Raw genomic sequence first — 13,885 nt, forward strand, 5'->3', positions numbered from 1 at the left:
CAACGGAAAGTATCACCAAAAGACTAGACCACTTAGAAGACAGAACGTCAGACAATGAAGATAAAAAACAGACTATTGAAAATAAAATTACACAGAGAAGAAGGTAAGAAATCATAAACAGAACTTCCAAGAAATATGGGATTACATGAAATGACGAAATTTAAGATTTATTAGGATAGACGAGGTGTGGAGATAGAAACCAAGAATGCACAATCTTTTCAATGACATAATACGAGAAAATTTCTCAAATCTAAAGAATGAAATAGAAAATCAACTACAAGAGGCTTACAGGATCTCAAATGTGCAAGTCACAGCAGACCCACACCAAGGTACATTATAAAGAGGATGACTAACATACAGAATAATAAGAATCAAATTACACATAGGGGGAAAACAATTAGGATTTCAGCTGATTTCTTAACCCAGACCCTCAATGCCAGGATGTCCTGGAATAACATATATCAAGTGCTGAAAGAAAATGGATGCCAAATGAGAATTTTATATCCACCAAAATTAAGCTTCAGATCTGAAGACAAAATAAAAATCTTCCATGGTACAAAAGTTAAAAGAATTCACAACTAGAAAGCATGCACTACAGAACATCCTCAGCAAAATAGTCGATGAGGAGGAAATGAAAAAAAAAAAAACAATAAAAACCAGCAAAGGGAGCAATTACACTAAAGGAAAGGTCAATTAAAGGTCAATTAAAGGAGAAACTAAGTCAAGTTAAAAACCAAAGTATAACCAAAATGACTAGAAATACAAATCATATCTCAATAATAACCCTGAATATTAATGGCCTAAACTCATTAATCAAAAGACATAAACTGACAGATTGGATTTTAAAAAAAGACCCAACAACATTCTGCCTTCAAGACATCCACAGACTGAAGGTGAAAGGATGGGAAAAAAGTATCACACATGGACTCAATAAAAAAGTGGGGGTTTCATCCTCATATCAGATAAAGTGGACTTCAAGCCAAAGTTAGTCAGAAGACATAAAGAAGAAAATTTCATATTGCTTAAGCAATCATAAATCAACAATATATAACAATCATAAATATTTATGCCCCAAACAATGGAGCATCTATGTACATCAAACAAACCCTTCTCAATTTCAGGAATCAAATAGACCACAATAATACTGGGTGACTTTAACACACGTCTCTCACCACTGGATAGATCTTCCAAAAAGGAACTAAACAAAGAAACCATAGAACACAATAATACAATCAATAATTTAGATTTAACAGACATATATAGAATATGTCATCCATCAATGAGTGAATACAGTTTTTCTCAGCAGTATATGGATCATTCTCTAAAACAGACCATATGTTATGCCACAAAGCAACTCTTAGCAAATACAAAAAAAAATGAGATATCATATTACCTTGTATTCCATCAGATCACAGGGGAATGAAATTAGAAATCGATGTTAAGATAAAAAATAGAAACTACTCCAACACCTGGAGACTAAATAATATGCTATTAAATGATGCATGGAAAGTAGAAGACATCATGGAGGAGATAAAAAATTCTTAGAGGTAAATGAGAACACTGATAAAACATATCAAAATCTCTGGGACACTCTGAAAGCAGTACTAAGAAGAAATTTCATTGTATTGAGCTCATTCAAAAAAAGAATAAAGAGTCAACAAATAAATGACCTAACATTACATCTCAAAGCCCTAGAAAAAGAAGAACAAAACAAAACCAAAAGCAAAAGACAGGGAATAATTAAAATCAATGAAATTGAAACAAAAGCAAGTTGAAAAAATGGATAAAACAAAAAGTTGGTTCTTTGAAAAAACAAATAAAATTGGTAAACCTTAGCTACACCAGTGAAGAGAGAACCCAATAAAATTCATGATGAAAAAAGGAGGTGGACAACTGGGGGCATCGGAGAGGAGGCCGCTCAGCACAGCGCTGGGACTCGGAGCAACCCACCGGGGCTTTGGGAGGCTGCCCAAAGGAGGGAGTGCACGGTGAGCTGTTTGGACTGAAAGCAACCACTCCTGAACTCTGGGGGCTGCCCAGAGGAGAAGGAGAAGCACGGGCTCGGCACATTGCTTGGACTTGGAGCAGCTGCACCAGGGCTCCGGGTGGCTATCCGGAGGAGCAGCGTGGACTCAGGACTCAAGAAGAGGAGATATAGAGAGACTTGGGATCAACTCAAAGCAGCGGGGTGAGTCTCCCCCGTTGGGGAGGCGTGCCGAATGGGGTGGTAGCCCCAAACACAGGGATCTTTGTGAAGTAGATTTGCCCGACGAAGACACCCCTCCCCCACGCTGGAGCAGTGAACACGGACAACTGGGAGCATCGGAGAGGAGGCTGCTCAGCACAGCGCTTGGACTCGGCGCAACCCACCCGGGCTCTGGGAGGCTGCCCAAAGGAGGGGGTGTGCGGTGAGCTGTTTGGACTGAAAGCGACCACTCCTGAACACCGGGGGCTGCCCAGAGGAGAAGGAGAAGCACGGGCTGGGCACGTCGCTTGGACTTGGAGCAGCTGCACCAGGGCTCCGGGCAGCTATCCGGAGGAGCAGCGTGGTGAGTGGTTTGGACTCAGAGCAAACGCTCCTGAACACGGGGGATGCCTGGAGGAGGAGGAGGAGCGCGGTGGGGTGCTTGGGCTCAGAGTGACTGCACCAGGACTACGGGTGGCAGTTGGGATGAGGAGGTGCACAGTGAGTTCCTGGGACTCGTGACGAATGCACCAGATCTCTGGGTGACTGCCTGGAGGAGAAGGAGGTGCACGGTGGGTCACTTGGGCTTAGAGTGACCGCACAGAACACCAGGCGGCTGCCAGAGGAAGAGGCATGTGGTGGTCACTGGGACTCGGAGCGACTGTAAGGGGCTCCAGGTGGTTGCTCAGAGAAGGGGCCGCATAGCCAGGCGATTAGGTGCAGAGCAGGGTCCCAGAACCTAGGTGGCTTCTTGGTGGAAGAGCCGCACAGACAAACTGAGGGGCGGAGCGAAGGCTCCAGGACTGCAGTCAGCTTCTCTGAGGAGAGGCAGCCTAAGGAGATTCATCTGTGAAGGGCAAGGCTTCCAGGCCCAGGAGGTAGGTCCGGGTCCCTGGGAACATTGCAGAACAAGGCTGCCCAGCCCAGGTGGTAGTTGTGAATTGAACGGAACCTCTAGGAGGGGAACTGACCAGCGAGACCTCCCCACTGGGTGAGTCTTCCCTGCCGGGTGAGGTTTTCCCACAAGGACTGTAAAACCAGAGACACAGGCCCAAACTGGCCTTGCATCAGCCCACATCCTACTTCCCCTTTGGATGACCATTCGTCAGCAAGTGAAGGTACCTCTGCCCACTAGCAGGGAATATACCCCACCAGAAGGCCACCACCCCTAGAGAGGCAGCTTCCTTGTGGAGCACCGCATTATCAACTTCCTCCAAGACTTCAGGCTACTGAAGGTTAAGAGGGGATATACTAGAAATCTTCAGGGACATTGTAAGTCAATAGAGGAAATCTGCAATATCTCAGCGGTCCAATGATACCTGAACAATATGAGAAAACAAGGAAAGAAAATGCTGCAAACGAATCTAGATTTACATCAATAAAACCCAACGACAGCATGGCAGAAGAAATGACAGAAAGGGAGTTCAGAATGTACATAATTAAAATGATCAGAGAAGCAAATGACGAGATGCAAGAGCAAATACAGGCACTGAATGATCGCACCAATTGACAGGGAAAAGAGCAAATACAGGAAGCAAAAGATCATTTCAATAAAAAGTTAGAGATATTGAAAAAAAAACCAAACAGAAATCCTTGACATGAAGGAAACAATAAACCAAATTGAGAACTCCATAGAAAGCATAACCAATAGGATAGAACACCTGGAAGACAGAACCTCAGATATTGAAGACAAAATATTTAATCTTGAAAACAAAGTGGACCAAACAGAAGATGGTAAGAAATCATGAACAGAATCTCAAAGAACTATGGGATATCATGAAGAGGCCAAATTTAAGAATGATTGGGATTGAGGAAGGCTTAGAGAAACAGACCAAAGGAATGAACAATCTATTCAATGAAATAATATCAGAAAATTTCCCAAATCTGAAGAATGAAATGAAAAACCAGGTAAAAGAGGCTTATAGGACTCCAAATATACAAAATTACAACAGACCGACACCAAGGCACATTATAATGAAAATACCTAACATACAAAATAAAGATAGAATTCTAAAGGCTGCAAGAGAAAAGAATCAAATTACATTAGGGGGAAACCAATACAGATATCAGCAGATTTTTCAATCCAGACCCTAAAAGCTAGAAGGGCCTGGAACAACATTTTTCAAGCCCTGAAAGAAAATGGATGCCAACCAAGAATCTTATACCCAGCAAAACTTACCTTCAAATTTGATGATGAAATAAAATCCTTCCATGATAAACAAAAGCTAAAAGAATTTACAAAAAGAAAGCCAGCATTACAGAACATTCTCAGCAAAATATTCCATGAGGAAGAGATGAAAAACAAAGAAGCAAATCAGCAATGGGAGGAACTATCCTAAAGGAATTGTCAAACAAAGGAAGAACCAAGTCGTGTCAAAATAAACAAACAAATAAATAAATAAATAAATAAAATGAGCCAAATGACCAGGAATACAAATCATATCTCAATAATAACCCTGAATATTAATGGCCTGAACTCATCAATCAAAAGACATAGACCGGCAGATTGGATCAAAAAGAAAGATCCATTCCTTTCTTCCTCCATTCTTACCACCCTCCTTATCCCTAACCCTAAACCTAACCCTAACCCTAACACTAACCCCTCCTACCCCCCCATATGTCCTCATTCGCTTATCAGCGAGATCATTCGTCCTTTAGGTTGTTGAGATTGGCTTATCTAACTTAGCCTGATATCCTCCAATTTCATCCATTTGCCTGAGAATGCCATAATTTTGTCATTCCTCATGGCTGAGTAATAGAGGGGTGGGAGGGGAGGGGGGAAGGGAAAAATAACAGAATGAATCAAACAACATTGACCTATGTAAATTTACGATTTTTAATTAAAATTAAAAAAAAAAGAAACAATGCATCCTGAATGCCATATTTTGTGCACAGAGATGAAACTCTTTTAATAAGTTTTATTACTAAAAGGAAACATAAAAAGTACACTTTAATAGCTGAGAAAGAATCGTAAATAGCACTGATATTTTAGAAAACTGAAGATTTTTAAATTTCAGAAGAAAGTGTAATATTCAACTCAGGGATATTTAGCTATGAAGAATTATACTTGGGTATTTGGAGGCTAAAGAAAAGACTGGGCAAAGAAATAATCCATTTATTTCATTTTTCATACAAACTGCCCATACCGTATTGTAAAATAATCATCTTTATAAAGAGATGTTATAGTAAAAATAAAGCTATTAATAGTTTAAAAAAAGAAACAAACAAAAAAAAGAAAGATCCAACAATATGTTGCCTGCAAGAGACTCACCTCATAGAAAGAGATATCCATAGACTAAAGGTGAAAGGATGGGGAAAAACATACCATGCACATGGACTCAGCAAAAAAGCTGGAGTATCCATCCTCATTTCAGATAATGTGGACTTCAAGTCAAAGTCAGTCAGAAGGGACAAAGAAGGACATTACATATTGCTTAAGGGAACCATAAATCAGCAAGACATAACTAAACGTCTATGCCCCAAACAGAGGCTCATCCATGTATGTCAAAAAATCCTTCTCAATTTCAGAAACCAAATAGACCATAACACAATAATACTAGGTGATTTTAACACACCTCTCTCACCACTGGACAGATCTTCCAAACAAAAATTGAAGATAGAAAGCATAGACCTCAATAACACAATCAATAATTTAGACTTAACAGACATTTATAGAATATACCATCCAACCAAGAGCGAATACACTTTCTTCTCAGCAGCACATGGATCCTTCTCTAAAATAGACCATATATTATGCCACAAAGGTAATGTAAACAAATACAGGAACACAGAGACACTACCTTGTATTCTATCAGATGATAATGGATTGAAAATAGAAATAAATGAAAGAGTAAAAAACAGAAACTACTCCAACACCTGGAGATTAAACAATATGCTATTACATGATGAATGGATAACAGAAGATATTAGGAAGGAAATTAAAAAATCCTTACAGGTAAATGAGAACAAAGAAACATCATATCAAAATCTTTGGGACACTATGAAAGCAGTACTTAGAGGAAGATTTATTTCATGGAGCGCATTCAATAAAAGAAGTAAAAATCAACAAATAAATGACCTAACACTACAGCTCAAAGCCCTAGAAAAAGAAGAACAGACCAACACCAAAAGTAGTAGAAGACAGGAAAAAGTTAAACTCAGAGCTGAAATCAACAAAATTGAAACAAAAGAAACAATACAAAAAATTGACAAAATAAATAGTTGGTTCTTTGAAAAAATAAACAAAATTGATAAACTCGTAGCCACTCTAACAAATTGATAAACTCTTAGCCACTCTAACAAAGAGAAGACGAGAGAAAACCCAAATCACTAAAATTCAAAATGAACAAGGAAATATCACAACAGACACGATTGAAATACAAAACATAATTAGAAGCTATTTTGAAAATCTATATTCCAAAAAAATAGAAATATTCGAAGACATCAACAGGTTTCTAGAGACATATGAATTACCTAAACTGAATGACAAGGTCATACACAATTTAAATAGACCAATTTCAAGTAATGAAGTAGAAGAGGTCATCAAAAGCCTACCAACAAAGAAAAGTCTAGGACCAGATGGGTTCTCAGCCGAGTTCTACAAAACCTTTAAAGAAGAGCTCATTCCAATACTTCTCAAAGTATTCCATGAAATAGAAGAGGAGGGAACCCTCCCAAACTCATTCTATGAAGCCAATATTACCCTGATACCCAAACCAGACAGAGACACATCGAGGAAAGAAAATTTCAGACCAATATCATTAATGAACATTGACACAAAATTCTCAACAAAATTTTAGCAAATCGCATACAAAAATATATTAAAAAGATAGTACACCACAAACAAGTGGGTTTCATCCCAGGGATGCAAGGTTGGTTCAACATCCGGAAATCAATAAATGTAATTCAACATATCAATAGACTTAAAGTCAAGAATCACATGATTATTTCAATAGATGCAGAAAAAGCATTTGATAAAATACAGCACCCCTTTATGCTCAAAACACTAGAAAAAATAGGGATAGTGGGAACATTCCTTAACATTATAAAGGCCATCTATGCTAAGCCCATGGCTAATATCATTCTAAATGGTGAAAAACTGAAAGCAATCCCCCTAAAAACTGGAACAAGGCAGGGATGCCTCTTTCACCACTTCTATTCAACATCGTACTTGAAACACTAGCCACAGCAATTAGACAGACCAAAGAAATTAAAGGAATACAAATAGGAAAAGAAGAACTCAAACTATCCCTATTTGCTGATGATATGATTATATACTTAGAGGAACCAGGAAATTCCACCAGAAAACTTTTAGAACTCATAAGTGAATTCAGTAAAGTAGCAGGTTACAAGATCAATGCTCATAAATCCAATGCATTTTTATACATAAGTGATGAATCCTCAGAAAGAGAAATTATGAAAACTACCCCATTCACGATAGCATTGAAAAAAATAAAATACTTGGGAATCAATCTCACAAAAGAGGTGAAAGACCTCTACAATGAGAACTACAGAACACTAAAGAAAGAAATTAAAGAAAACCTTAGAAGATGGAAAGATCTCCCATGCTCTTGGATAGGCAGAATTAATATTGTCAAAATGGCCATACTACCTAAAGTGCTATACAGATTCAATGCAATTCCAATTAAAATCCCAATGATGTACCTTACAGAAATAGAGCAAGCAATCATGAAATTCATCTGGAAGAATAAGAAACCCAGAATAGCTAAAGCAATCCTTCGCAGGAAAAATGAAGCAGGGGGTATCGCAATACCCGAACTTCAACTTTATTACAAAGCAATAGTAACAAAGACGGCATGGTATTGGTACCAAAATAGACAGGTAGATCAATGGTACAGAATAGAGGACATGGACACAAACTCAAATAAATACAACTTTCTAATACTAGACGAAGGTGCCAAAAATATGCAATGGAGAAAAGATAGCCTCTTCAACAAATGGTGCTGGGAGAATTGGAAATCCATATGCAACAGAATGAAACTAAATCCATATCTCTCACCCTGCACAAAATTCAACTCAAAATGGATTAAGGACCTTGGATTCAGACCAGAGACCCTGCAGATTGTAGAAGAAAAAGTAGGTCCAGATCTTCAACATGTTGGCCTAGGACCAGACTTCCTTAACAGGACTCCCATATCACAAGAAATAAAAGCAAGAATCAATAACTGGGATAGCTTTCTCTCAGCAAAGGAAACTATCAGCAATGCAAAGAAAGAGCCTACAGCATGGGAGAATATCTTTGCCAACCATACTTCAGATAGAGCACTAATCTCCAGAATCTATAAAGAACTCAAAAAACTCTACACCAAGAATACAAATAATCCAATTGACAAATGGTCTAAGGAAATGAACAGACACTTCGCAGAAGAAGATGTACAAGCAATCAACAAACATATGAAAAAATGTTCAACATCTCTAGTAATAAGAGAAATGCAAATCAAAACCACCCTAAGATTCCATCTCACCCCAATTAGAATGGCGATTATCAAAAATACAAGCAACAGGTGTTGGGGAGGATGTGGGGAGAAAGGTACACTCATACATTGCTGGTGGGGCTGCAAATTAGTGCAGCCACTCTGGAAAGCAGTGTGGAGATTCCTTAGAAAATTTGGAATGGAACCACCATTTGACCCAGCTATCCCAATCCTTGGTCTATACCCAAAGGACTTAAAATCAGCATACTACAGAGATACAGCCACATCAATGGTCATAGCTGCTGAATTCACAATAGCCAGATTGTGGAACCAACCTAGATGTCCTTCAATTGATGAGTGGATAAAGAAACTGTGGTATATATATATACAATGGAATATTACTCTGCCATAAAGAATGATAAAATTATGGCATTTGCAGGCAAATGGATGAAATTGGAGACCATCATTCTAAGTGAGATAAGCCAATCTCAAAAAACTAAAGGACGAATGATCTCGCTGAAAAGTGGATGATGACACATAAGGGGGAGGGTAGGAGGAGTTAGTGTTAGGGTTAGGGTTAGGGAGGGGGGCACGAATGGAGGAAGAAAGGACTGTTTAGAGGGAAAAGAAGGGTGGGAGGGGTGGGGGGGAAGGGAAAAAATAATAGAATGAATCAAACAACATTACCATATGTAAATTTATGATTATACAAATGGTATGCCTTTAAACCATGTACAGACAAACAACATGTATCCCATTTGTTTACAATAAAAAAATTGAAAAAAAAGGAAATACCACAACACATATCACTGAAATACAAAACATCATTAGAAGCTATTTTGAAAATCTATAGTCCAACAAATAGAAAATCTCGAAGACATCAACAAATTTCTAAAAACATATGATCTACCCAACTGAATCAGGAGGCCAACACAATTTAAACAGATCAGTTTCAAGAAATTAAATAGAAAAGGTCATCAAAAGTCTACCAACTAAGAAAAGCCCAATACCACATGGATTCTCAGCAGTATTCTACAAGACCTTTAAAGAGGAATTAACACCAATACTCCTTAAATTATTCCATGAAATAGAAAAGGAGGGAACCCTTCCAAACTCATTCTATGAAGTTAGTATCACCCTGAAACCAAAAGCAGACAAAGGCACATCAAGGAAAGAAAACTTCAGACCAATATCCCTCATCAACATAGATGTAAAAATTCTTAACAAAATTCTGGCAAATTGTATACAAAAACATATTAAAAAGTAGTGTATCACGATCAAGTGGGGATCATCCCAGGGATACAAGGTTGCTTCAACATACTGAAATCAATAAATGTAACACATCACATCAGTAGACTTAAAGACAAGGATCATATCATCATCTCAATAGATGCAGAAAAAACTTTTGATAAAATACAACACTCTTCATGTTCAAAACACTATAAAAACTAGGGACATAGGAACATACTTCAACATTGTAAAAGCTATCTATGTTAAGCCCACGGCCAATATCCTTCTAAATGGAGAAAAATTGAAAGTATTCCCTCTAAAAACTGGAACAAGGCAGGGATGCCCTCTTTCACCACTTCTATTCAACATAGTACTTGAAACTCTAGTCAGAGCAATCAGACAGATGAAAGAATTCAAAGAGACACAAATAGGAAAAGAAGAACTCAAACTATCACTATTTGCTGATGACATGATTCTATATTTAGAGGATTCAAAAAACTGCACCAGAAAACTTCTAGAACTAATGAATGAATTCAGCATAGTAGCAGGATATAAAATCAATACCTATAAATCTAATGCATTTCTATAAATAAGTGATGAATCCACTGCAAATGAAATTAGGAAAACTAACCCATTCACAATAGCCTCAAAAAACGTGAAATACTTGGGAATTAATTCAAAGAGGTCAGAGACCTCTACAATGGAAACTAGAGAACACTAAAGAAAGAAATTGAAGAAGATCTTAGAAGGTTGAAAAATCTCCCATGCTCTTGGATAGGCAGAATTAATATTGTCAAAGTGACCATACAACTGAAAGTGTTATACAGATTTAATGCAATTCCTATTAAAATCCCAATGACATTCTTTATCAAAATAGAAAAAGCAATCATGAAATTCATTTGGAAAAATAAGAGAGACCCAGAATAGCCAAAGCAGTCCTTAGCAAGAAGAGTGAAGCAGGAAGCATCACAATACCACACCTTAAACTATACTACAAAGCAATAGTAACAAAAATGGCATGGTATTGACACCAATATAGACATGTAGACCAATGGTAAAAAATAGAAGACCCAGAGACAAACCCACATAAATGGTTATCTCATACTAGACAAAGGTGCCAAAAATATATATTGGAGAAAAGATAGCCTATTCAACAAATGGTGCTGGGAAAACTGGAAATCCATATATAACAAAACGAAATTAAACATCTATCTCTCACCCTGTACAAAAATTGGCTCAAAGTGGATTAAAGACATAGGCACTAGAACAGAGACCCTGCACCTTTTGAAGAAAAAATAAGCCCAAATCCTCATCATGTTGGCTTAGGACCTGACTTCCTTAACAAAACTCCTAAAGCACAAGAAGTAAAATTAACAGTCAATAAATGGGATGGATTCAACCTAAAAAGCTTTTTCTCAGCAAAAGAAACAACCAATCACATGAAGAGAAAACCTACAGAATGGGAGAAAATCTTTACCAAACACACCTCAGATAGAACACTAATCTCCAGGATACATAAAGAACTCAAAAAACTTAACAGCAAAAAAACAAATAACCCAATCAATAAATGGGCCAAGGAACTGACCACACACTTCACAGAAGAAGAAATGCAATCAGTCAACAAATATATGAAAAAATGTTCAACATCTCTAGCAATTAAAGAAATGCAAATCAAAACTACTCTAAGATTTCATCTCACTCCAGTCAAAATGGCAATTATCAAGAATACAAGCAATAATAGTGTTGGCGAGGATGTGGAGAAAAAGGTACACTCATCCCTTGCTGATGGGACTGCAAATTGGTGTGACCACTATGGAAAGCAGTATGGAGATTCCTCAGAGAACTTGGAATGGAACCACCATTTGACCCAGCTATATCACTCCTCAGTTTATACCCAAAGGACTTAAAATCAGCATACTACAGAGATGTAGCCACATCAATGTTTATAGCAGCTCAATAGACAATAGCTAAACTATGGAAACAACCTAGATACCCTTCAACAGATGAATGGATAAAAAAAAATGTGGTACATATATATAATGGAATATCACTCAGCCTTAAAGAAGACTGAAATTATGGCATTTGCAGATAAATTTATGGAACTAGAGAATATTATGCTAAGTGAAATGAGCCAATCCCAAAAAACCAAAGGCCAAATGTTTTCTCTGATAAGTAGAAGATGATTCATAGTTGGGGGGGATAGGGAAGAATGAAGGAACTTTGGATTGTGCAGAGGGGAGTGAGAGGAGGGGAAGGATGGTAGAATGAGACATACATTATTACCCTGTATACATATATGATTATACTACTGGTGTGACTCTGTACCATGTACAGAGGAGTGAGAAATTATGCTCCATTTGTGTACAATGTGTGAAAATGCATTCTATTGTCATGTATAACTAATTAGAACAAATTTAAAAAATAAAATAAAAAATAAATAAAATGGAAAGATTGGAAGAAATTGACTTGGTACATAAATACCGATTGTGATTCTGGCTCCACCATTTATAAGCTGTGATTTATAAGCCAAAATATTTCATATCTCACTCCATGTTTTTTCTTTTATACAATGATGTTATGATTCTATGATAAAATAAGTTTTATTACTTGCTACAAAATGATATGTAAATATTAGAAAAACAACTTACTTGTTAGCATGATGTTGATAACAACATCTTCCTCAGTGGGATTTTTGAAAGGTATAATGAAAGATGATTGAAGACCAAGATAGGTGGTTATTTTTTCTGTGTCTACAGGCTGGGGGAATAGCCCCACTCCACAGAGGCAGAATTTCCATTCTTTAAACTGTTTGAGGATAAACATTCATAAGATAATTGTCCTAATTACACACATTTATTTGCAACAGTTAATACACGTAAAATTTTGGGCAAGTAAGAAAAGGATGGTTGTCAATATTTAACATGTACTCTTTCATCTTTCTTTTCCAAATTCCTTTTGATTTTTACTGAAAAATCAGTCAGTGTTTTCACATTGAAAAAAGAGGAGATAAAAGACCACTAATCAAATATGTAACATATTTCAATACATATAAGCTTATTTATACCAACATAAAAGAATATTTAGTGGGAAATCTTGCATTTCTATTCATGGTATACTTTAAAACCAATTTGTCTAGTAATCTGGGTACTAGACACTGCATGAAGTTTCCAAAATTGCAGGGTGAATTGCAATCAAAATTAAGATACCCACTTCATGAAGGCAAGGAAGGTGAAGCATACACTAAAATCCCATTAAAAGGAGGTATGTACAACTGCATGGGATATTACTTACCCTCACCATCCAATACATCTAATACATTTTCTGTTATTGCAGGAAATGGATGAATGGCTTAAAAATTATGGAAAGGAGATTGAATGTGGCCCTTTTTTGACCTGGGTTTCATAAGCCTGTTAAGTTCTATTTGAAAACGTTTTCTTTGTGTTCATTTAGAATCAAACTTCCTTGAAAGTATGACAGATTGAGATTTGGTTCTAGATATTTTATACTTCTACATCAAATACTTTGTTCATGTTACAGATGGATGAAAAGGTCATTGGTAAAAACCAGTGATCAATTTTCCTGGTTTATAATCTCTTGAACTACATAGATGTTTCCAAGCTTGAATTCTAATAAAAAGAAGGAAATTTGCTTTAAGATGGTTTCAAATTAGGATAAGCAATGGCAGGAAATCCATAAAATGCCATCTTTTAATAGGAAGAATTAAAGGCAAGATGGACCTCCATATTTTCTTCAAATGACCATATTACTGTTAGTAACAGTTTACATTCACATGATATACGTTTGCTATACTTTCAGTTATGTTGCCCTAACTCAATTACATATAATTAACAGACAAATGAAATCCAGTTACTTTCAACCATTGGGGATAAGCTAAACTATAAAAAGAAGGTCATGTTTCATGTTTCCTTAAATGACATGGAATATTGAGTTTCTATGTTAAACCATATCCTGTCATTTTTGAGTGCTGATATCTTACAGTTGCCCTGGCATTGATTAAATTATCCACTTAAGTCCA

At 37.0% G+C, this 13,885-nt stretch overlaps 1 protein-coding gene and 1 long non-coding RNA gene across 2 annotated transcripts in view; one reads left to right on the forward strand and one right to left on the reverse strand.

The window, feature by feature from the left end:
• Window positions 1-13,885, forward strand: part of LOC306650734 — a 1,184,502-nt gene that overhangs the window by 305,097 nt on the left and 865,520 nt on the right. The window lies entirely within an intron of this gene.
• CFAP47 (cilia and flagella associated protein 47) overlaps window positions 1-13,885 on the reverse strand; it is a 400,269-nt gene that overhangs the window by 83,037 nt on the left and 303,347 nt on the right. Inside the window, 1 exon segment of the mRNA XM_079122986.1 lies at window positions 12,498-12,654. Coding sequence (XP_078979112.1) covers window positions 12,498-12,654 — 157 coding nt within the window.

Source organism: Sciurus vulgaris (genome assembly GCF_902686455.1).
Source record: "Sciurus vulgaris genome assembly, chromosome: X".
Taxonomy (NCBI): Eukaryota; Metazoa; Chordata; class Mammalia; order Rodentia; family Sciuridae; genus Sciurus; species Sciurus vulgaris.